General features: G+C 36.3%; 2 protein-coding genes across 4 annotated transcripts in view; one reads left to right on the top strand and one right to left on the bottom strand.

Annotated features, from left to right (window-relative positions):
- The window catches only part of LOC145689537 (ectonucleoside triphosphate diphosphohydrolase 1-like), a 367,616-nt gene that overhangs the window by 63,631 nt on the left and 277,345 nt on the right, over nt 1–26,640 (top strand). The gene's annotated exons all lie outside the window — the stretch shown is intronic.
- Nucleotides 798–25,688, bottom strand: LOC145689529 (phenoloxidase-activating factor 2-like). The gene is made up of 6 exons (XM_081763708.1): nt 25,107–25,688; nt 19,764–20,055; nt 12,677–12,970; nt 11,074–11,342; nt 7,584–7,747; nt 798–1,080 (listed from the first exon to the last, which is right to left on the bottom strand). Exons 2-6 carry the CDS (start codon nt 20,048–20,050, stop codon nt 880–882), a joined length of 1,215 nt encoding a protein of 404 aa, XP_081619834.1. The 5' UTR covers nt 20,051–20,055; nt 25,107–25,688; the 3' UTR covers nt 798–879.

Genomic DNA, 26,640 nt, shown 5'->3' with positions numbered 1-26,640 from the left:
ACTTTTACTTTTTTATGTAATAAAAAAAGTAAAATTAAGTTTAACGTCCCACGTTATGCTCCTCAGGCTGAGAGAGACGGATGATTAAGGCAAGTGAATGATGATGGAATAATTGCTGGAATGAAAACGTGGGAGAAAACGGAAGTACTCCTAGGAAACCCATGGACAAGATGTTCAACACAAACTTACTTGCCCGGGAATCGAACCAGGCACCTTACGCACCAGAGGTAAGCGCTCTACCACTGAGCCACCGTGTGCCTCTTCTTATAGATTTGATTTTTCATTTTCAAATTGACAAAATCATTCTTAGGATATTGGACTATATATTTCTTGGCAACAGCACGTAGGGTTTTGTTACTGTAATATAAATATTATTTCTTTCTGAAGAAAAGTGTATACCTACGAATTTTTTTTTTTTTTTTTTTTTTTTTTTTTTTTTTTTTTTTTTTTTTTTAAGTGGCTACATTTTAGGTTAATAACTAAATTTTCGCTTTCGTTCTTGTTGTTGTTCCTGTATGGCTTTCGTAAAAGTCTACCATGTTCTTGCGTACTTGTGTACTTGTTCACTACTTAGTTGACACGTTACTTCAAGAAGAATAAATTTGTTAAAAAAACAAAAAAGCCTTTAATGATAGTGTTATGAGATAAACGCATAGGAATTCCATCAAATGATCAATTTCTTTGTTGTTTCGAAAACTTCATGCCAACTAATTAAGAAAGAACAGATTGAGATTTTAACAATTTCTAAAATAAAGTTTTAATTTAATTTTTATTTATTTTTACAAAAGTAATGATGCATGATTTCGTTTACAAAATATAACATTTTTGGTAGTAATTATTGATGATCACTTGTTCGAAATGGACACATCTTCTGTTAATTCACTGATAAGTATAAAGATTGATATCAAGTCCATTGTCTACCATCTGTTGGTCAATCCAACTTCGGAATTGACCCACATTTACGTACACACCAGGTGTCCCGCTTCCGCCACAATTGATACCCCATGCAACAATGCCAGCCTGTGCGTACCTACTTGGGTCGTGTCGCAGGGGGCATACTAACGGGCTCCCACCGTCACCCTGAAAAAGATAATTAAAATAAGTTTTTTTTTAAATTTAAAAATCCATTATTAAATTCTTAATGTACAACATAATGTACAAGTATTATATTATGAACTAAGCTGCTTCTGTGTACCCGGACAGTAAAGTATTTTGTTCTAAATTCATTTCTCAGTAGAGCACAGAATAGTTAGTATTGATCCGACATCTTGCAAGGGCTAAGGAGGTGCTCTAAATAAGCGAAATTAAACTTCGATTAGAGGGTCAGAAGGAGGGATGTTGCATTCAATCATGTGCTGACTACGTATTACCTAGTTAAATGTACGGAGCGTAGTCTTTCTATACCTAACGTCAATGAAAAGAACTGTTACGCAACGTAACGTAAATGAATTTGTATTTCTTATCAAAGTTTTCCTTTCGATACAAAAATGGGGGGAAATATGGAAGGTACAATTCCAGCGTTGAGGTTAGGTGAAAGAACTGATCATGTAAAAAGTTTGTTAAAAACAATCGTTTATCATAGGTCATATTGTGCTGTTAATTTTTCCTTTCATATTTGTTAATATATGAGATAAAAATCACATTATTCTCACGTAATAATTATTTTATTTATTGTTTCTTTTCGAAGTCGCGGGCAAATATTCTTATGCTTAAAAAATATAAAGTAACTAAGTAAAGGTGTTTAGTTTTATGTCATTAGTTGAAAATGGAATGAAATTTCTAGTTTTACGTTCCACGATTATGCTCTGTAGGGTAAAAGAGACGAATGATAAATAAAAGTTAATGATGATGAAATAATTAGTGGAATGAGAATGTGAGAGGTAACGGGAGAACCCTGAGAAAATACACAGACACGATATTCGTAATTTTCTGTATTTTTCGCACATGTTGTAGGTTATTCAATTTTCATCATTTGTGATCAACCGCTTTAGAAATGGCTCTAATTCCGTTTCATTGCGTTTCAGTACAGATTTGCAGATAGAAATTCGATCGAGTAAATGTTTTTGAGTCAGATCATGGGGAACCCAGACGTCGTGCTACTTTTTGTAGCCAGCTTTGTCCAAATTATTTAACACTATGTGTGGTGATGGATGGTTAGGTCATTGCGAAGCCATCACTGCTTACATCCCGTTTTTGCTCGACTTTCACAATCCTAGTTTAGTACTGGTAACAATAACTGAATTCTCTTCATGTTGTTCTTACGTAATTAGGGAAACGTTACAGAATGTCATGGATTAAAGGACACGAATTGTACTTTTCATTCTGACATAATGATGCATTGGATAGCTTATTGAATAAACTGAAATGAAATACACAAATTGGTACCAGTTTAGAGTTGATGTATTTATGAACTGACTTCAAAAACAAGAGGAGGTTTTCAATCATTCGTAACTTTCTTTTAAACAGTACTTTCCCGATCGTCCCATATAAATTTAATCAGGATGTAATGAGTCGTGGAAGCTGGATCTTAAAAACCTCTCAACGATTGCAATGTGAAAACCAAAATTAACCGACTTAATATTTGTATGTTTAAGCATAACTTCGACATAGTTATTTATAACTTCGACAAGGACTATATTTTGTCACAGATTCCATATAAATTTTATTAGAATCTGATGACAGTCTTTGGAGATAAACTATGAAACTCCTCAACAGCTGATAATGTTAATAATGTGTGTATGTTTCACGTATAATTTCGCAGTGTGTAGACCGATTTAAATATACATATGTTCACGCATGTTTCGTAGATTAACTCATTTTATAAGAAATCAGTGCCCTACTTTCATTTTAGGGTATCTAACTAAACTACTCGGGTAACGAAAAAGTGGGAAAATGAAACAGACTTAAAATTAAAATAGCGACTTCAGACACGCACTAAAAGGAGAAAATAAAACTTTTTTCTTCAAAAATAATATTAACTGACTTAACAAAAGTGGTAAAAATCACAAAATAATCCAATACTATTATCTATAAAAATGTTAAAGTCTGGACCAATCTAAACAAATTAATGCCTAATATAAAATTAGTTTGGATGGTAGTTTTAAAGAGACATTAATTTGTTAGCTTGGCACAGACTTCAAGTCTTTTTAATAGGTAATAGTAATGAACTCTTTTCTGTTTTAAGAACTTTATTATTATTATTATTATTATTATTATTATTATTATTATTATTATTATTATTATTATTATTATTATTATTTCTTCTGCCTTTTAGCGCTTTTGTTGAAGTTAGTTGATATATATATATTTTTTAAAAAAAAATATTCAGTTATGTTTTTCTGTGGCTAAGGGTAGTTCTGTAGTTTATCAATAATCATTGAGAAACAGTCTGAAAATATATATGAGTTATAGAGGCTGTGAAACCACAGATTTATAAAAAGCATTTTTGTTTACATATTACCAATAAAGCGCTTCCCGCTGGTTTAATGGCTAGCGCGTGTTCCTTTGGTGTACGTGGTTCCGGGTCCTATTCCCGGTAAGAAAGCATTAAAAACTTAAACGCATTACAATGGTGGTTCGGATTGCAGTTTAAACTGTATATCCACGTGTCATATAGCCTCGGTATTGAAAAGGGACCTAGCATTCAACAAATAAACAAACCATTACCAGGAAAGAATAAAAATAAAGAAAATTGGCATAATATTCTGCGAAAGCAGCGTATAAGTAAAATTTAATAATTTGCCTCCTTGTGTAAAATTAAACCTTTAAGTGTGATCTTTTTCTTTTCAAGCTAAAAATAGCAATCACCCAAGCCAGAGCATTTTCTCTCTTTTGTATCGTCGTATAAAAAAATAACTGGTGACATTTTGCTTTCCATCTTGACTTCAGACAGGTTCGTTAGTTGTTCTTTTTAATCCGGGTAACAGAAAACCTTTTTTTGTGGTATGGCAAAGGTTTTATGATTGATTTTGATAATTTAATATGTATGGATTTCGAAATCGCTTGATACCACTTTGTCACCCTTGGACAAATTTAAATATTCAAGTTGGCGGAATAAATGTGTATATTATAAATGTAAAGCAATTTCTGTAAACAAGGTGTCATTTTCTATGTTTTCTGGGTCGAGGAACTGAAAAATGAAGTCCATTTCTTAAACGAAGGTACAGAACTCTAAATATTCAGGATGCGTCCAATATGGTGGATCAATGTATATTGTAAATGTAAAGCGATTTCTGTAAACAATGTGTCATTTTCTACGTTTTCTGGGCCAAGGAATTAAAAAATGAAGTCCATTTCTTAAACAAAGCTACAGAAATCTAAATATTAGAAATGGTGTCCAATATGGCGGATCAAATATGCATATTGTAAAGATAAAGCGATTTGTGTAAAGAAGATGTCATTTTCTGCTTTTAGGATCGAAAATTAAAAATGAAGTCTATTCAGTGTTAAAATGTAACTTTATTTTCCAGATATTTGCTAGATTCTTCTTTCTAATGAATAATTTTACAGAACTTGAATATTATTCTATTCTTCTATCACATCAGCTATATTTTTAACATGTCCTGAACAATAACTAATTAATCCTCGATCACTAAATCATTTTTACTACTACTCATTCTTTCTTGTTCTTCCAAAGTATGTGGATTACAACAACTATCTCCTGAGTGCTGAGTATATGCAGTGACAAAGAATGGTGCACGAAATATTACTTGACCTACAGTTGCATCTGATTGTAAAGCATTGTTTACTGGACCGTCAGGAACGCTTCGTCATGTCCAAAATGTTTTCAGGAGCTATAGTAGTGCTTTTGGGAATGGTAATAGGAATCAGCTGCTTGTCTTCTTCGTTTCTAAACCATCCAAAACAAACAGGGTTGATATATGGCAAAGTCACGTCACTTGCTGACAACTACAAACTTACTTGAAAGTGAGCCGTTTAACATTTTCTACAAAACTTTCAGTTGTTGGTGGAATAGATGAGAAGGCTGTGCATGGAGGAGCAGCTGTGCCTGGCTAGTTTTTCTCGCCCACAGAGCTATTCTGCACTCTGTCATGTCAAGAGATTTAAGTCCATAACAAGCAATGACAAACTTCGTAGCTTCTTTTATTACGTCTGTTACATCACTATCGGTGTGACCTAATTTCTGAAGTTTTAGCAAGCATTGAGACATTTTATGCCATAATAGCTAGCAACAGTGTCACATTCCGAAAAAAGAGATGGGCTGCAGGTAAACTTAAAATTATATTATTCTGTTTTTCAACTGTAGCCTTTATGTCAACTGCATCTCTTGCTTCTCTTAATGACATCATGTACATTTGATTTGACGTAGAGAGTTTGTAGTAATAATAGAGGATAAGGACAAATACATTAGTGTCGTCACAAATAACATGGATTATGTGATTACCTCTTTCTCTCACTTGTATAATCAATTGTTGCGTCATTATGATATCTGTCTCTTCACGAAAGGTTTGTAAATCGATTTAGTCTACGATAATACCACATTTTATGTGAAAGAGTATTGGATCCTGGTTGGTAATGATGAGTGTGTTTCCTAGGCACAACCTTGCCACTTTGTTGGCAACATCTCTGGTTAAAATTGAATCAGCTGCTCCTTACTGCCACTATACCTTAAGATTGCTTTTGTGCAGGAAGTGGCGCTACCTTTTTCAAAATAAACCTTTTTAGCTCCCTCGAGCAGCCCTCGCGAATGATTTAATACTGTATTCGTAATATCTGTCGAAAATTAAGTTGACGCCTACTTTTATAGCAAATGTCTAATGATCTATCACAGAAGTTTTCAAGAAATATCTAACAGTTCTTCTCACTGGCCAGTTCACTACTCACAGATATGCACAACCATCAATAACAATCAATGAAGGTTTGCTACAAACTCTGGCTGAAATAGGTATGGCCGTTTTAGACTAAAATAGATTTGCCTTTAGTTTCTCGAACGGCCATCATCTGTAAATATCGATGGAAGTGCTGTACCAAGTTCATATTTTAATACGTCGAGCATGTTTATTTCTTTGTATATCTGAAGGGCTACAACCTTAAAATATAGTAACGTAGTGTCTATTGCAACAGAAGTTTTACAGCCGGTACTTTTTGTCCCTTCACTGATTTTGATAACGCCTCTATGAAGAGGTGCATAAAATTCATCTGGCAAACTTTGCTCAAATTTGGAGACCACAGATTTTCCTATTTCGTAAGCATTGTCTACATTTGCCTCGTGGGATGCTATTTTTCCGGATACAATATTTAGTAATTTCTCACGGTAATCTACTGGACTTGAAGTCTGTATGCACTATCTAACTTTCTTGCCAATTTTTTCCTGTATTCAGAACCACGATTTCCTTTGCTCTCTTAGAGCTCCTCCGTGGCTAAGCGGTTAGCGTACGCGCCTTTGGCGTGGGAGACCCGGGTTCGATTCCCGGCGGGAGCTCATGTGGTTCGGATTCCACGTTAATCAGTAGGTCCACGTCTCATATAGCCTCGCTGCTGAACGGGACGTAAAACTCAAAATCAATCAATCAATCCTTTGCTCTCTTCTTTCTGATACAACGTCTCCTTCGGTCTGGCATTGTTTCTCAGATTGCATAGGTCGTTCGTAGTTGGCTTATTTTCATCAAAGACCATCGTTTCAGAGGGACACAATTTATTGCTATGCCTCTTAAGGAACTTCCTCTTTCACCATACCCATATCCTATATCAGACCATATACCATTCCACAAGCTATTGGTGTGCCTCATAACATGTTCTCCACTCAAGAAGTGTTCAAGGCATTCTTTCCATAAACCTAAGATACGTTATAGCATATCGCAAATAGTTCCAGTGACCATCAGCGGCAAAGTAAGACAACATTTCAGATATACACCAAATGCATAGATACCAATCTGCTTCTTTCTCCCTCACAAGTAGCATCATCAATAAAACAGGGTTAATAAGGCAATAAACGCACAAGCCAGTAGTGGGACTTTGCCTACTCTTCTTCTCCAAATCTGTCGCCATATATTCAAAATTTGTTACCTCAGCATCATCAATTATTGGAAGTAAAATTTCGTCAGTAAGAAGCTATAAAGCTTGCTTGTTTTGAGGAAACATTTCCCTGTTTAACATCTGCTTCACACCGCCAATGCACAGTCCAGCATTTGTTAATCCACTTCCATATGACATACCATAAAACTATATGCTATTAAACTATTCAATATAAAGTAGGGAGATATATACTCATAATATCATTGTTGTTCTTTATTAACACCGTTTCTTCATTTCTCGATTCTGAAAACAGAAAATGACACCTTATTTATGGAAATTACTTTATATTTTAATATGTACATTTAATCCGCCATATTGGACGCCATCTTAAATATTTAAATTTGCCCAAGGGTAACAAAGTGACATCAAGCGATTTCGAAATCCACACATACTAAACTATCAAATTCAATCATAAAACGTTTGCCATACCACAAACAAAGGATACCCGTATTTTTCCCGTTTGGCACCCGGACTATTTGTCCATAACAGTTTTTCTTAGCTTGAGCCTTTCTATTCTTACATGTAAATATTTTAATGATCTATCTTACCGTGCATGTGTCCTGCTCTGGTTCACCACCTGCACAAATGAAACTTTCGTGAAGCTTAAATAGAGCTCCAAGACGTGTTTTTTGTAGAGCTTCTTGGCACTGATTATGTGGTACAACAGGAAGTTCAACCTTCTTCAGAATAACTGCATACTGTCCTTCCTTACCTATAAAATGAGCACCACAAGTACATAACTTACTCATGCGAACATCAGTTTTGAGCAAACATCATTTAAACCTGATAGAAAAAGTTGGCAAGCATCGTGTAGAATACGACCATTTCCAAATACAGTGCAGCACTAAGAAAAAGCTGTCAGAATATGATTATATTTGACATTAACAGTGAGATTTTATAGAACTGGAGTAATTCTTTCATACACAATCGCATTGCTTCTAGCGTGGCTATTTGGCGGTATGGCTTGCTGTATAATGATGGAGATAGCTATAGCTTGACTTAAATATTTATGTTTGATGTTTCAGCGGAAAGCAGATGTTGGGAAACACTTTTCGCGACCTTAAAAGTTTTTTTTTTTTTTTAATTCAGTGAATAACTTCAGGAAAACGAAGAAAATAAATCAAGAAAATTATAATAATAAAAAACTAGCCAGACATCTGCAAAATTCTATTAAATATACTAAGAACTGTTTGTGCATTTTATGACATCGGAATTGTCAACTCAGATGTCTGCAATGTACGAAACGTTTTGAAAACAACCATTATGTAATACATTTTACAGATACGATCTCTTTTACTTTCTAAATTTTTCATTATCTTTAAATTATTCATTAGAATTTTTTTTTTAAAAAAAGTGAGGCCGAGCAAAGCGAAGACATTACATCTTCCTGCGTACTTCTCGAGCTTTCAAAAATCCATAGAAATTTACATCAATATAATACTGTTTCATTAAAGATAAGCCAGCATTATGTTTTTCTATTTCAATAGTCTCATTAAACGTTTAAACTGTTGTCTGAACTTATCCTATATAGGTTAAATGAGCATAGTCCAAAGACCAAAATATCTTAGTGAGGCTTCTCTGCGACACGAAAGTAGTTTTTTTTTTTGTTCGGACAAACTGTGAGTTCGTCACTAAAGACAATGCATCAATATCATGCATTCATGCGTTTGCGAAAGCGTTGCAAATGAAGCTACTAGTATCAAAGGAGGACGAAATTCGTGCAAATCACCTTGCAGTCTACCAAGTAGATTTAGGAAAATTTATTGATGTCACTGTTTTCTCTGGATAGTTGACAAGTTTCTTTAGATTTGTTCGTGGCTGTCAAATTACATCATTCTTTCGCTTGGTAAATCTAGGTTGTCTGTACTTTCCAACTCGTGTATGTGTTCCTTTGTCTTAGTATTGCACCCAATAATACTGTCGGAATAGATAAGACGGTAATCAATTCGAGGAACAATGACTGTGCTCCTCCAGGCTAAGGATATAAACGCTTGAACTTGGCCAGATGTTTATAAGAATTGACTGTATATCATTGAGAACATACAGAAGTCACCACAAGTTCATAGAGTTGACCTTACACAAAATCCAATTCAGTGGTCAAAGATAGTGATAATAATCCTTCCTTGGGGTAGTACCCAAAGGATGAACTCAACTGCAGTTAAAAGTTTAGCAACCGTAATTGTATGGCGTTCCGAGCTCTATCCTGTACGAACCATGCATTCTGAATACGCTACTTTAACTGAGTAAATGGGAAAACCAGGAAATAAAATAAAAGTCAAGAAGTAATTAGTAAATTCATATGTAGTTGACAACTAAAGTTCATCTTTTCATTGTTTCCCTTATCATGGAGAAAATTACGTTGTCTTTATGTCAGATAACTACTCGAATTAGTTCTGAAGTTATTGATAAATTTACTCTTAAAAGCTAGGGTTGTTAATGGTAATGGAACCGAAAATGTTTTGGGTTCAGGTCCTGGAACTTAAATATACGAGAACCAAAATACATTTTGACATATCATTCCTATTCACAAAACCGAAAAACATAATTGTTTCGGAAAGAGAACCGAAATACATTTTGACATCATCATGTATAAATATCGTTAGCTGAAGATCATTAAAAGCTGCAAACGATGTTGAACAAATGTGAGATAATAACTTGAGAGTACCCTATAGCAGTTTTGTTACAAAACCTTTATCTCTTTCCTCTGTAATTTCACTTTCACTTCAATATCAATTTCGATTCCAGAAGCTTTTCAAAAAATCTCATTCGGTTTTACACCCAGAGAAAATAGAACAACCGAAAACCAGTAGAACCCATTTACACCTATCGGTTTCGTTAATGTTAATAACCATGGTCAAAGTGCAAGGATTTGATCAGATTGTTCTTATTTACTATATGATTAGGCACAGGTGCAAAATTTCATTGGTATCAATAATAATAACAGGAAGAAAAAAGAAATTGCATTGTGAAACTTAACTTTTGTATCGTATAATTTTTTTTGAGGTATTTAGGAAAAATTAACGAGCTTTCGATTGTATTTTTGATGGATGGTTTTCAGTGTGCATTTTTAAAATTTCCCTGGCGTTGCGCAAGACAATGTAATAAAATAGGACCGGCATGAGAAGGAAATGAATTTCGACGGAATATGCTAAATAGCACGGGATATAATTTACATTAGCTATACAATTGGGCTGTTGAAGGAACTGAAAAATACTGCTTGAAGAATGAGAAACATGGAATTCGTAAAATATCGGTAAATTTAGTTGTCATAATTCACAAGTATTTATGAAGAAAGATGCAGGTTTTATTTCTTCTAGATATTGAAAGCTTGTGGAAGCGGTACTGCACGATTGCTGGAAACAACTGAAAGGAAATTCAATCTTAACGGTACCGTAGTTTTACTCTGTAGGATCAAAAATAACTTGGAAGCAATAGAGTGGTTGAACTGTTAGAAATACTAGAGTGATTGAGAATTTAGTAGGAGATAAAAGCCGATTGATTTATAACGAAATTGGAAAATTGACCTACATTCGAAAGTGTAATTTTTTTAGATTCTAGAATGATGTAGTAACGCTCACTGAACAGTTGTGAAATAATACTGTGAAATTCAGAAGCTTCGTGAAATTTCGTTCGTTTGTTTTATAGGAAAAAATAAGTAGAAAATACGTACGTGAGGAAAAATATGTAATGAGCTTATTTTTGGTGAGAGTTGTAAACCACAGAAACGGAACATTTGCGATAATGAAAATTGTAAAGAAAGTTTTTGAAGAGTGCAAAATATGATAGCCCAGTTTCAATATTGTCCCACAAGAAAACTTGCAAAATCTTGGTTCATATTTATGCCTAACATTTATTATTATTATTATTATTATTATTATTATTATTATTATTATTATTATTATTATTATTATTATTATTATTATTATTATTATTATTATTATTTATTTATTTATTTATTATTTGTAACAAGCTGAGAAAATAAAGTGATAACTCTGTTATATATTAATTACGAATTGAAGAAACAATGGCCACACTTACCAAAGACATCCTTACCCCACCCACTTGCAAAACAACGACTGTGATCAAATATTTCGTCCTGTTTTGGTAGACAAACAACATCCACATTTTCAGCCAGATCTACGGGTTGGTCAAGGAAAAGAAGAGCTACATCGTTATATAGAGCTGCTGCGTAATATTTGTCATGAACAGATACATTTACCACATGCATGTCCTGAAAAGGGAACAGTTCTTTCGTAGTTTGGGTGTCCCATTCTCCCGCTCTAATCTTCAGTTCTTCCGGATTTTTCCTTGAAGAAGATAAAAGGTCAGTGTTATAATATAATAATTGAATATAAACGAAAATCATTTTAAATAAACAAACAGTACCATTTTATGTAAGTTTCACACAAAGTACGCATTAGGAACATATTGTTTCACAATTAGTTAGTGAATAACATATTTTCATTAATAAATTTTTCTTTTGATATGAATTCAAATCTAACGTGACTCTCAAAATTATATAGAACATGGTATTATGGATCTACCTTATTTACTGGGTCTTTAAGTGCTTATCTGAACGGTTATAGTCACCTAAACTGTTAACCTTTCTCAGCGGGTGAAGTAACCCACATGAAAACCTTATTACATCATGAAAACATCTTGTTCCTTAGGTGCAGGAGTTCTTGAATGGAAAATTGAACAACTAGCCTCTCGATAAACTTGTTGTTTTTGTAGAAAAGAATTCTTGTAGAGATTCCTTGGTGAAAAAACTGCAAATTTTTACTTTTTTTTAAAAGCATGAACCAAGGATAAGCCTTTTTTTTTTTTTTTTGTCGTGAAGATCATTTTATAAACAACATATAACATCTATACAAAATGAAGGGAAAAATGTAACTCTATGTAATTGTGGGAATTACAAACTATTTTATACTCTAAAAATTTATGACAGTTGTCTTTTCATGTTAACAACTCTGTCTACGTTTCTGATGTTGTATCATTATTCTGCTGCCAGATCAATTTGAATACTGAAGACAAACCAGGTTATCTCCAAATTTTTACAGACTTTTTTGAAAACCTTATATTTGCTTTTGGAAAAGTGAATACTTTTTAAAATTATTATTTATTTATTTATTTATTTATTTTCAATTCTGTCCCACTATTTGTCCAATCAACACTTATCCAAGTTTAAAGTTCGATTTTTCATCTGATGTAAGACGATTGGAAGTCGTTTCCTTCAATAAGAGTTGAAGATTTGAGAAACACTGTTACTTCTTTAATCTTGTGGTTGGTGTAGTTGACTTATTTTGATAGACCTGAAACAATTGTATCTTCATTCTTATCATCTGGTGTTCCTGGATCGTGGTCTCAATGGTACGCTTTGCTATATCAATGTACTTTTCTGAGCATTCACATTCTTCTTGATAAACATCTGATTGCCAAAGTTTATCGATTATTTTTAAACAAGACAAATAATAATAATAATAATAATAATAATAATAATAATAATAATAATAATAATAATAATAATAATAATAATAATAATAATAATAATAATAATAATAATATGGATAAAAGACAGGGCAGTTTTCATGATTTGCATTAGTGACTACGATTGAAAATTTTGTCATTAAATAAATCTTACCCTACGACACAGTGAGCAGCTGTAAGCACAACTTGTGGATGAATGAGGGCACCTCCACATTGATATACATTCGAAACTTGTTCATTATCCGTTGTTTCTTCTTGCAACAGTGCCACCATCCATGGGAATTCACCGAACTGGGCTTCGTTGTCTTGTCTTGTTATTCGGAGTCCAACACCTTCAGGATTTCTCTTGCCGCAACCCAAACGAATTTTTGGAGCTGGAGTAATGGGCTGGTCAAGTGGTTTCTGACAACAAACATCTAAATAGCTCTCACATGGATATTCTTGTACACTGAAAGTAAAAGCGTTCAGTGAGTGCATTGCATGTGTCAGTTACAAAATAAATGAATGAATAAAATAGCTGAAACGGAAAAAGGTAAAGTGTGCTAAAGAGAATGGAACGGCTATTTTTAAATTGGCTTGGCAGTTGCGCGAGGGTGAAAGTCTGAGTTGTCACTGCTCGCCGGCTACGATCTTAGCGCCTTGCGCCTTCTCAAATAGCACAGACAAGCAAATAGAGGCTAGTTCCTTTAGGGGTCGCAGTGGTGCTAGTTCCCTGCAATTATGTTTTCTCTGACTGTCAAGGAAACAAGTGAAATAACTATGACAGGTAAAGTTTTGAAGTTCGTTTTTTTTTTCTTTTTTTTCTGTTTACAAATAAACACAGCTATCATATCACAAAAACTAAATTGTTTTTAAAATTGAATGCAACTAGTACTGATTAAATAAGAATAAAAGACAATACCATCACATTTTATCAGAAACAAATCCTTTATAAACGCAGCACTTTCCAAGATAATAGCTTGGCATTTAAAAATTTCGCATGTTCAAAGCTTTCTGTTTAAACGTCTGTTTTTCAGCAAAATTGGAATTCACAAATTTTCACACGTAATTTGAATGTATGGTTGTCCGAAACCGGGCATTGCAATTACGAAGAATACTGCATAATAGAAATAATATAGTCGAAAAGTTTGCGAAACTTGGTTGGAAACAAACTGATGGTCGTTTACAACAAATTCTTCCACAACGTGAATTACCCATAGCATATTACGTTTGTAGGAAATTGTATCTTCATTATAGGAGGAGTTTTTTTTTCTTTTTTTTTTCCCGTAACAAGTACCATTCTGAAACTCAGCGGCTGCAGCGGTTTAGTCGGCATCCCATACATCTGTTGGCAAGCCACTGAGGCCATTACGAAACATTTGACTGTGTATACCTTTGTTTGTGAGTAGTTAAAATACCTCCGCCGATTGAGAATCCCATCGACTGTGAAATACGCGCTGTGATTCGTTTTCTTACTGTTAAAGGGGTGAAAAAGACTGAAATTCATTGCCAGATTTGTGATATTTATGGAGAAAACATTACGAGAGATGGAATGGTGCAGAAATGGGTTAGAGCTTTTAAAGATGGCTGCATGAATGTTCACGATGAGGAACAAAGTGGGCGAGCTGTTATCACTGAAGACTGTGCAGAAAGTTAACGTGAAAGAGAACAGACGCTTTTACGATTTCGTCGTAAAGTTTCAAGAAGCGTTCTGTATGAAATTGTAACTCAACGGTTAAATTAGTGATGATGAAGTCAAAACGGCCGTGTTGCACTGGTTGTCAAATCAGGCGGTAGACTTTTATTAGGATGGTATTCAGAAGTTTATTGTACGATGCGATAAGTGCCTTAATATTGGTGGAAACTATAGAAAATATCTTCAGCTTCCTCTTTTAACTCCCAATATTTTCTTTTATTTTTCAATTCATCGATCAGTTGTGTTCTTCTTCCTATTCCTCGCTTCCCTTCCATCTTTCCTTCTATGGCGGTATGAAGAAGACAATTTCTTCGCAAGATATGTCGAATCCAATTGTCCTTCCTATGAAGACGCCCTCTTCTTTTCTATCAGTTTCAAAATATCTTCATTTGTTACTCTCTCTGTTCATTTTATCTTCTTTATCTTCCTCCAACACCACATTTCGAAGCTCTCAGTATTTCTTTTTATATTTTCTTAATGTCCAAGTTCAGAAAGACAAATCAATAACACGAAATGAAATAAAACCATATGAGGGTTAGTTTAGTTTTTGAAACAGAACTCTGACAGATAATGTTTATGGGAAACACGCAAAAGCATTATACTAGGTTCATAGAATTGTCAGTACAAGCGTATGTGTGCATTCGTATCTTAAAATATTATTCATAAGCCGAGGGAACAAATTGTTCACAATAACTTGTTTGTAAGCCTAATTGTTCATTAACCGAGAGGCTGGTTAACCGGATACCACTGTGTTACACAAATTGAAACAGTAATAATGAACAACAGGCTGAACTTTTATCAAGTGACTCAGTTATTACTGTGTTTAAAGGTTGCGTAAAATTTTGAACTGTTAGAATTATTTTCATATGCGTTATAATTTAATAGGTGAATTTGACTTTTAGTTTACGTTTTGATGGTTGAACTTAGTTCTTTTTCCTGTGTTAATGTAAGTTATTTAAATTTTTTCTTAACACTTTCGTATTAGTAGATTTCATATATTTGATTGTCAGAATTCTATAAAAAAAATTTCTAAAACATAGAATCTTTTTAAGTTATTTGCTATCTGTTTTTGTGAGATGAAAATACTAATATATTAAGGTACTAAGATATTGTATTTCGAAAAGGTAAATAAAATCGTTTTTATCGAAGTGAATATTTAGGGCTTCTACAGGCACACAAAGGGAAGCTGAAATAATACATGGAATAAAGGTTCTTGTTTTCTTCTTCTATTCCATAAGTTAAAAGTTTTAGATCTAATTTGTCTTCAGAAAAGAACATTTTTTTCTTGAGTGGCATCACAAGGACCGAAAGATCAACTGCCTACTCCCTGTACGCTCAATTTCATGCTAATGGCGAGGCGCTAACACGTTGCCGGCGGCGATGTTCTGACATACTCGTTGGACGCTTGAATGAGTGATAGCGTTATGAGCGTTTTACCTTGAAAATTAGACATCGTTGCAATTCGAGTCAGTAGGATTAGACTTGACAGCTAAAGATTGACATCATGGTTGCGCATCTGTTTATTTCAAAGAGCCAGCCATGTTGTCACTCTTGCGCTGTCAAATCTGATCCTACTGTCAACCTGCCCAAGGTTTGAGTGGTAGGTGTGTATAGTTGGAACCAAGAAGTCTCGAAGAAAGTTGGACATAATTTCAGTTCAGATTAAGAGCTGACTCCTTGGCTAGCAACTTATACAAGACATTCTTAAGTATTGCTATTGTAATGTACTATGTCAAGTTGAATTATTTAATCGGTTTTAAATATCTACAATGCAAATACGTAAATTAGATGTACCTCTTTGTCAGTTTTGAAACACTGTGTTTTTCAAATTAACCCTGAAATGACCTGCGTAATTTTGTTACTGCAAATCAGCGCATTTACAGAACATTTAAAGTATAATATTTTCCGTATATACATAAAGTTTGAAGTATACATAAAAATACACAATATTTGCTATATAGCCACGAGCTGAGAACATGGGCGGATACCGGGAGAACATAGGGCTACCGGGTGGCGCCCGGTGCGACCCCAAGAAAATTTCGAACTGAATGGACTAAGCTTTAAATCGCAAAAATCAATGGGGCGTCGTGGAAAGAAGGCAAAGCTATTAGAAGCAGATGCTAATGCCTGTAAAAACCTATTTAGTGCCTCCAAATCTACAAGACTATCAACTACTGACTGCCAAGAGACTGAATACAGTATTAAAGTTAGCGATCCTACCTCATCTGCTACGAATGCTTCTGTCAGAGTAGAAAATGAACAGGAAAACTGTAGTTTCATGAATATTGTAATTAGTGCGTTTTCACCATGAGCTACGATTGTTGCTGTCAAAGAAGAAAATGAACAGAAAAGCTCCAGTTCTAATAATGCCGATTCCGAAGTCAGTGAAAACATTGCAAAGCGTGATGCAGCAGGGAACAGAGCAGCGAACTCTTTCGTAAGTCCACAACAAGACGATATCCTGAAGTTTTTGAATTACATCCCAATCAACCAAAATAAAGCATACTCTTTGATCCTGAATTTGCTTATAAACGAGCAGATGGCACCGCCAGGGCTTGGCTGTCACATTGTCCTTCTCAAAATGTGTGTGTCTTTTTTGCAGTGTGCGCACAGCTTATTCTACAGATTGAACAAACACGTTTCTTAAAGGTTCTGTTCGTGACGAACGTAACACTAAACACATTTATCAGCGAGTAAGAGAACAGGAGTCTTCCAAAATATTCAAACCAGGTGGATGCTTACGTATCTAACAAAAGAGAACATAGCGTTAAGAAACTACTTTCTCATGGACAGATAAAACAACGGCAATATCAGTTTCCCCATGTCGTAAACGTCGCCAACACCTTGTGGCCCACTTGCCGGTAAATGTCGATCGTCGATATAGCGAATCGTCGAAGGATTGCCACTAGTGTGCTACAAGCAACATTGTTTCATCGAGTCGAAACAGATATCTGGAGTCGAGGTGATGAAGTTACCACCGCGTACCAGCGAGGACTTCATTTTGGTCCGCGCTTCTTCGATTCGTCGCGGAGAATCGTGAAGGGACCAACACGAACTATCGCCAATCATGTGCATGCGGTTATTATTATATATTATTTTTTCCTGACAAATTGTTCGTAAAGTGAGCTCGGGGGTCAAGAGTAACCCCTGCCTCTACATCATGAAGTGAAAATTCTTGAGATGAGTGCGTGTAATTGTATGAATTCAGATGGCAACTGTCGCCGATCATTATAAAGTAAATGTGGGAGAACTGTGAAATAAATAGACGCGCGTAATTTTGTTATAAAATTGCATGGCGAACGCATTTTATCTGATCCCAAACTGTTATCGCCGAATATACATGGTTAAAGGAGCACACTGATTGGCCAGATAAGAAAACCCCAAAGATTGATCCTTCTACAAGCGAGATTTTCTCCATTGCCTCCGTGACAAAGTCCGAAGAACACACTCCCAGTAATCATAAAGTTGGTGGGTTGCGCCCACTTGGGGGTACTTTTTTTAATTGTTTTTTTTAGATTCATCTTAATGTAAACAAATCACGCATATAGGCGATTTAACATATTTTGGGAGAGTAATTTTGTGGTTCATTGGCGTTTCGTCGCGTCTCTGCCTCTGGTGGTATAATTTTCAAAACGGAAGTGGGGTCATCGCGGATCGTAGCTGCGGGACCGCCAATGTTTGGCGAGATGTCGCTAGTTGCCCATCGGTAGTCCACCGACGCTTACGGCATGGGGTTGAGAAGAACAGACAGGTAATGCATCAAGTTGTCGAAGTGCTGAAACTCATTGGCAAAAGAGGTGTCACAGAGGAAAAGAAAATGAAGCCATCTATAGATTGGAAAACACAGCTACAGATCATGGGAACTTTTTGGATACTATTTTTTTTTTTTTTATGAAACAAAGTTTACCTTCTGCTTAAAAATAATTTAGAGAAGGTAATCGAGAACAGTAAACTAAGTAATGTACGAGGAAGTATGAGGGTGGTGGTCACATAACTTTCAAAAAAACACGGTGAATTACGTTTTGGATACTATCAACACACTTATTAAAGAAGATATTTTGAAAGAAGTCTCTCAAGCTGGAATGTTTTCTGTGGTATTAGATATACTTAACAGGCAGCGTTAAGACTTGCAGAATGGGCCAATAATAAATTTGAAGAATTAGAACGTAATTTCTTTGTTTCTACTGACCTGTCGACAACTTGCCCTCGGAGGTGGAAAAGAATGTTTCCCTATGAATGTGAAGATGAAGCTGTTTCTGATCCAGTGACCAGGTACTGCATCGAATCATTCAACACAATATTGGATACAGTAATTTCGAGTATTTCTTCAAAATTCTAGAAACAAGCTACATTAAGGATTATTTAGACCCTAGAAACTTCAACCAAATAAGAGAACTTCCGGACACGGCTTCTGATAAACTTACTTTCCTTCTGGAAAAATTCAGTACAGAAGTTTCCAAAGATTCTATAAAAGTCTTTCCTTAGATTTGCAAGGAAGTGGGAATTCTCGAAAAGCAGTCTTGATGAGTGCAACCGGAAAGAAACGATTGATTGTGCTGATGGCACAAGTGATTCAAAATTAGAAGAAAATACATTTCTTCAGAAGGAATGCGAGTGCAAAACGTGTTGAAAAAGTTTTCCAATGTGCTTTTTTCAATTTTTCAGAGCTGTAATTTATACAGTAATGCTTATCCAGGTTTGATACTAGTCTACAAATTTCTATTGACTTTACCCGTAACTAAGGTAACGTATGAAAAAAAGTTTTTCAAAACTGAAATACATTAAAAACAGGTTAAGCAGTACCATGTCTCAGGAACATTTGGAGACATTTATGTTGATGCCTATTGAAAGAGATTTGTTAAGGAATGTTTGCAATGAAAAGGTAATAGATACAGTAGTATCTAAAAGTAGTATACTAAAACATCTGCTAATTTTGTAATATAGTGTACGTACTCCTTGAACTAAATGTAATACTTTGAACAATTCAAAGTTATATACTGATGAAATATATAAGCTTTTAATTGTTAATACTATTGACTTACTGTAGAAAGAAAACAGTGCAGCTTGATTTGCGACATTGAAATGCTAGTGGCCGGCCCTTGTGGGGAAAAAGCGGCCACGCACCCCTAATGATGCATATCCGCCTCTGGCTGAGAACATATACTATTACAAAAACTATTTCTTTGTGTTCTTTACACAAATCAGTTTCATTATTTCTATGTACATAAATAACCCGTCGTAGCATACATCATTTTACTGGTTTAAATGTAATAGGCATTTTCTGTTAATTTTTTCATCAAGGTCATTTAAAGATTATATTTTTTTTTATGTAAACATGTTCTGAGAATTGGATGCGCTAGGGAGGAATTTGTTAAAATTGGGTGAAATTTTTAGGAAGATTTTAAAGTGTAAACGTTATACATTCCTCATTATTATGATGCGTATAAGTTCTGAACTTTCCATTTACAGCAGTAAAATGATTAAATTAATATTGTTGTACGTATTGTTAGCTTTAGCTAAAAAAAGAACCACTATCTTAATAAAATAAAAGCTGAATATACTGTACATGATATCTATCAAACCTGCTTCGGGTGTAGTTACAGTATTATTTTGGCATAGATAATAAGGTACGCATTCACAATCTAGTGTATTGTTTCCATTGGATGGAACAGGTGCTTGAGGCGCGCGTTGTTGATCCTTCCTGGAGTTTGGTGTGTCAAGTACTTCCTTAAACAGAGATTCCAAATTGGGCCCTCCAGCTTGTCTCTCTTGTCGGAGTGCTCTCGGATGATATGAATTAGATCTTGTTGTGCCAACAAACCAGCCACACACCACAAATAAAATGATTCCCATGTTTGCTGAAACAGAAATTTATGAGTCAAATCATATTTGTTTTCCAACTCTCTTTTCACAGTTACATTTAAAAAGTTCCTTCTTTTTAGTTCGGTTCGATTTGGGTTTAGCGCACCTTCCATCATCTAAGCTGTATGAGACATGGACCTACAGCTTAACCTGGGCTCCGAACCACGTGAGCTCCCAATGAGAATCGAACCCAGGTCTCCCACAACAAAGGTGTGTACGCTAACCATATACAGTGGAATCTCTTTAATTCGAAGTCGAAGGGGACACGGAGAAAATTCGAATTAACCAAAAACACACATTTTTTTTTAAATAAAATAAATAGAACAAAATAACAATACTGTTTATGAACACTAATTAACATGCAATGCATCTTATCTTTAAAGCAACAAATTTTCCTAAGGAATTGGAATACGCGCTGGCTTCGACATTGTGCATAATGCACACCAATAGATCTCAAACGAATCTGCTTACCTTTGTGTCACTGCTTTTAGTTAAGTTAAAAGGAACTGGACAAATGTATCGTTCTTACATGCCATTTACAAGTTGAGGACAGGGTTCAAGGTCGTTCACACTTCTACAGAAGGGATGGACACTTACTTCCAAGTTATTGAGGAGAGATGCATAACCACCTTTTGCTGGATTCTCTATACCGGGAGGGAGTTCAGTGGAGGTGGTATAAACAAACAAAGCTTTCCCTTTCCTATGGTAACCTCTGGATAAAATAACAGATAAACAAAGGCCAGTTGAAATTGTATTGTTCTGTTTGCAATCTGTCGAACACTTCAAATTTTTCAGTGTAAATACTTCGAATTATCCAAACAGGAGGTTCAAAAGTACGATTTACCCACAATTTTTATCATTGTTTTTAATGCAGTTTTCAAGAGGAATAAACTTTTGTTCGAATTATCCAAGTTCGAATTAAAAAGAGTCCGCTGTAGTCAAGAGGGAGTTCAAAAGTTAGTTCTATAAAGAAGGTATATTTCGTTTACAATAACCAAATCAATGAGCTGATTTCAGATAGTATTTATTACTGTTTATTTAAGGCAGTGAACTTGAATTGGCCAATTGAGTCAAAAGTTACGAAAAACGAAAAGTTTTGAATGTAGGTAAAATTTTATGTTGAACCATGGATATAATTTTAAATTAAATTTTAATATGGGGTGATTGTGGGAGATATAATTTAAATGTACAGTTTAAACTTGTGAAATATTTAATAAAATGTAAAATTGGGTAACTGATGATGTGTTTATCTGTGAAATAATTTACACTAAAACACAAATAGATTTCTCATCATCTCTACATAACCTGAAGTATTCATGAAAAGGTGATTCCAAAATACAACCCTGATTAAACTGAAGATGGGTAATATTTTCCATAAGTAGAAGCTTTGCTTGGTATACAATTAAACACAAACAAACAATCTGCTGAGTAAAACAATATATTCACATTTAAAAATCTACATACGTCTGACAGTTTCTTCAACTAACGCTTTGGCTTCATCAGACCACGGGCGTCTCTGGCGGGGGGGGGGGGGGACGAGTGGGACGCGTGTCCCCAATAGTTTGAAGTACAAAATATTCAATATTTTATTCTAATTTAATTTATTTACTAACAACAGAATATTATATAAATAATAATAATTATATTTATTTGGAATATAATATTCAGGCTGTGGAACGATTGTAATCGAAAAATGAAATCTTTAAGTTTTATGGCCCACGTTTATGCCGGTGAGGCTAAAGGAGACGGTGATGATGAGTAATGAATGAAATGGTGGAATGAAGAAAGTGGGAGGAAACGGGAGAACCCTGAGGAAACCTACGCACACGGTGTTTGTCCACCACAAGGTTCACTTGGCGGGTGCTGGGATCGAACCCGGGACCGAGCTTCAGGGGTGAACGCTAAAGAGTGATTGTTTGTTGGCATTCCTTCGAAACAAAACGTTCCAGTCAGTAAGCCTTTATGAAAATCAAGAAGTTTTTTTAAGGCTTTATACAGGACATCCACTCCGAAAAATATTAAAAACTCACGAGGAAACGGTCTTAAGTGTAAACAACCGATTTGGCTGGGGTAGGGATATGCGTTACGGGAGACCAAAGTAGGAGACACGTATTTTGGCGTTTGGGCCCATACGCAGAAATTTCCGAAATACGGGGCTCCAAAGTGGCCCTACATGCTATAACTAGGAAGCGAATGACGTTACTTGTACACAACCGATTTGGCTGGGGTCCGGATATGTGTTACGGGAGACCAAAGTAGGAGACACGCATTTTGGCGTTTGGGCCCATACGCAGAAATTTCCGAAATACGGGGCCTCAAAGTGCCCCTACATGCTATAAGTAGGAAGCGAATGACGTTACTTGTACACAACCGATTTGACTGGGGTCCGGATATGTGTTACGGGAGACCAAAGTAGGAGACACGTATTTTGGCGTTTGGGCCCATACGCAGAAATTTCCGAAATACGGGGCCCCAAAGTGGCATTACATGCTATAACTAGGAAGCGAATGACGTTACTTGTACACAACCGATTTGGTTGGGGTCGGGATATGTGTTACGGAAGACCAAAGTAGGAGACACGTATTTTGACGTTTGGGCCCATACGCAGAAATTTCCGAAATACGGGGCCCCAAAGTGGCCCTACATGCTATAACTAGGAAGCGAATGACGTTACTTTTACACAACCGATTTGGCTGTGGTCCGGATATGTGTTACGGAAGACCAAACTGGAGACACGTATTTTGGCGTTTGGGCCCATACGCAGAAATTTCCGAAATTCGGGACCCCAAAGTGGCCCTACATGCTATAACTAGGAAGCGAATGACGTTACTTTTACACAACCGGTTTGATGGGATCCGGATATGGCTATTATAAGCTCAAGTCGAAGACATGTAGTTTATCTTCCGACAAAACCTAACAGGGCGGCAAACTTTACTTCCGCCACTGTGCCCGGTTTCCTGACAGCACACGCCGTATCGATTAAATATTAATGTTCACTCTCTTGCACAAAAGTGTACCGCCCAGTTTCCACACATCCTAGCCATAGAAATACAAGCGAAAAACGCAAACATTCTTTCGCTCCGTTGAGACCCTCCTGGTCAGCAGATCCCCCTCGACGGCTGGTTCCAGCTGAACATCTGTTCAGAATTGCATGGGTACCACATACGCCAACTTCATGGCCTTATTGAAAATCTACCACTATCGGACCCTGTACATTCCTTTTTGTGGGACCTAACAACAAACACAAAAAATGAAATGAAATCTTTGAGTTTTACGTCCCACGGTTATGCCGGTTAGGCTAAAGGAGACGGTGATTATGAAAAATGAATGAAATGGTGGAATGAAGAAAGTGGGAGGAAATGGGAGAACCCCGAGAAAACCCACGCACACGGTGTTTGTGCACCACAAAGTTCACATGGCGGGAGCAGGGTTTGAACCCGAGACCCCATGCACCAGAGGTGAACGCTCTAGCACTGAGCCACCGCGGCCCCCCACAACAACAAACACAAGTCTCATACCTTTGGATATATTATAACATATTCCATCCCATGCCAACATTCTGCATCAGTAACGCCATTCGCTTCCTAGTTATGGTATATATGGCACTTTGCGGCCCCGTATTTCGGAAATTTCTGCGTATGGGCCCAAACGCCAAATTACGTGTCTCCTACCTTGGTCTCCCGTAACACATATCCGGACCCCAGCCAAATCGGTTGTATACAAGTAATGTCATTCGCTTCCTAGTTATAACATGTAGGGCCATTTTGGAGCCCCGTATTTCGGAAATTTCTGCGTATGGGCCCAATTGCCAAAATACGTGTCTCCTACTTCGGTCTCCCGTAACACATATCCGGACCCCAGCCAAATCGGTTGTATACAATTAACGTCATTCGCTTCCTAGTTATATCATGTAGGGCCACTTTGGGGGCCCGTATTTCGGAAATTTCTGCGTATGGGCCCAAACGCCAAAATACGTGTCTCCTACTTTGGTCTCCTGTAACAATATACGGACCCCAGCCACAGTACAAGTAACGTCATTCGCTTCCTAGTTATAGCATATAGGGCCACTTTGGGGCCCTGTATTTCGGAAATTTCTTCGTATGGGCCCAAACTCCAAAATACGAGTCTCCTACCTTGGTCTCCCGTAACACATATCCGGACCCCAGCCAAATCGGTTGTATACAAGTAACGTCATTCGCTTCCTAGTTATATCATGTAGGGCCACCTTGGGGGCCCGTATTTCGGAAATTTCTGCGTATGGGCCCAAACGCCAAAATACGTGTCTCCTATAACACCCGTAACACATATCCGGACCCCAGCCAAATCGGTTGTATATAAATAACGTCATTCGCTTCCTAGTTACAGCATGTAGGGTCACTTTGGGGCCCCGTATTTCGGAAATTTCTGCGTATGGGCCCAAACGCCAAAATACGTGTCTCCTATTTTGGTCTTCCGTAACACATATCCGGATCCCAGCCAATCGGTTGTATACAAGTAACGTCATTCGCTTCCTAGTTATAGTATGTAGGGCCACTTTGGGGCCCCGTATTTCGGAAATTTCTGCTTATGGACCCAAACGCCAAAATACGTGTCTCCTACTTTGGTCTCCCGTAACACACATCCGGACCCCAGCCAAATCGGTTGTGTACAAGCAACGTCATTCTCTTCCTCGTTATCGCATGTAGGGCCACTTTGGTGCCCCGTATTTGGGAAATTTCTGCGTATGGGCCCAAACGCCAAAATACGTGTCTCCTACTTTGGTCTCCCGTAACACATATCCGGACCCCAGCCAAATCGGTTGTTTACACTTAAGACCGTTTCCTCGTCAGTCTTTCCTAGAGAATGTAATGTAATATTGTGTCTTTAATAACAATTTGCAGAATTGTTGAAATTCATTCTACTGAGTACCATTTGTTAAAGTCGTATTAGTCGGCCTATACATTTCACACTATTCACGTTCATTCTTTAAAAGTCATTGAAGTTACACTCGTTTGAAAGGATAAAGGAAGTAGCATTTAAATATAACATGGATAGCAACTGCACTCACCTGATGACTCCTGGCGTTTAACTAGACTGGAGAGATGTATGCGAGACTCGAGGTTCTCTGTGCAACAACAGAGAGGAAAACAAGATTTGTGGTCTCGTTGATTTTATTTTCTCCGTGCTCCAACTGAGGTTGCGAATAAATGCATGACGTCACGTGAGAACAGGACCAACTCGACCTAATGTGCGACACGTGCAGTTTCATGGGGCAGCAAGTTTAGACGTAATTTCAAGGAGGAAAAGAAACTATTGTAGTTGGGTCATTGGTTGAAAAGGAACTGTATGAGGAAGGATGTGCTAGAATGTATGGTGGTAGGAGAGAGAGAGAGTTGGGTTAGCTGAAGACAGTGTTGCATGTAACCTTCAGTTTGCGGCAAATGGCCTGCCAATAATCGGAGAATACCTGTAATGATGATGCGAGTTTGGGAGATAGCAAAAACTGAAACATAGGGAAGAACATTATTTAAACTTAATATATCTTGATATAATTTGGCATCATATGTATTAATTTACTAATCTGACTCGTCTATTTGCATATTACATTCGTAAATCAGTTTTCGTTGTATTAGTTTATGATCACGTGAACAATGTTAATATCATATAATCCAACGCGACAAAGCAGTCATTTATAGACTTTAGTGAGTGCATTTCCAATTCTGTCATTGACGCGACCTTCACTCAAAATTTAAAAACCGAATAAAAGTGATATTAAGTTTGCATGTTAAAGCAATAAGTTCTTATCGTTTGCAGAATTATAATATTGTATCTTTAATTACAGACTAATCGAATTATTTTTTTATATTATTCTTTTTTCTCCGTCTTTTTCCACTTACGTGGAATCGACGTTTCCGACGAGTCTTCTCCATTAAGTCCTGTCCTGGAATTCTTTCCCAGTTAATCTTTCTCACTGAAGTCATTCTTACCATATCCGTCTATTACCTTATTGCCTCCCTCTACTTCTCTTCCCATCTACTTCCATTGCCATCACTCTTCTGACCATATAATCGTTTGTTTTTCTCATTAGAAAGCCATATAATTGCAGTCTTTTTTTTTTATATATCATTCATATTTTTATAACCTTGATTATTTCCCTTACTCTCTCATTATTCACTCCTCTTGTTATCCACACAGCCAGTGCAACATTCTTATTTCGGTAACTTTCAATCTTTTTTCTTGTGGTTTCTTTATTCTTCATGTTTTTGCTCCTTTTAGCTTTGCTGGCCTAACCACTGGTTTGTAAATTGTCCCTTTATTCTTTACCGTAATTCTGTTGTCACACAGAACTCCACATACTTTCTACAAATTTCGCTGTCCCACATAGGAATGTTCCAAGAACCGGTTAACCGAATTCGGTTCAGTTTGTAGTTTAAACCGAATCAATCGGTTTGGACTTCAAACCGGTCCGGTTCGGTTTGGGGACGGTTCGGTACGGTTTGGGATCGGTTCGGTTCGGTTTTGAAACGGTTCAGTTTGTAAACTGTTCGGTTCGGTTTGGTTTAAGAACTGTTGGTCCCTTTTTGAGGACTGTTTTGTTCGGT

This window comes from Thermobia domestica, chromosome 1, assembly GCF_964235325.1.
Source record: "Thermobia domestica chromosome 1, izTheDome1.hap1.1, whole genome shotgun sequence".
In the NCBI taxonomy this organism is placed as follows: domain Eukaryota; kingdom Metazoa; phylum Arthropoda; class Insecta; order Zygentoma; family Lepismatidae; genus Thermobia; species Thermobia domestica.
The sequence above is the reverse complement of the archived record's forward strand: the minus strand, read 5'-3'. Positions and strand labels throughout refer to the sequence as shown.

Excerpts from the sequence above, each read along its gene's own strand:
- LOC145689529 (XM_081763708.1), bottom strand. The coding sequence starts at position 20,050 with ATGGGAATCATTTTATTTGTGGTGTGTGGCTGGTTTGTTGGCACAACA. Across the intron at positions 7,748-11,073 it reads GTGGGGTAAGGATGTCTTTG|GTAAGGAAGGACAGTATGCA; the intron begins GTAAGTGTGGCC and ends CTCATTTTATAG. Across the intron at positions 1,081-7,583 it reads CAGAGCAGGACACATGCACG|GGTGACGGTGGGAGCCCGTT; the intron begins GTAAGATAGATC and ends TATCTTTTTCAG.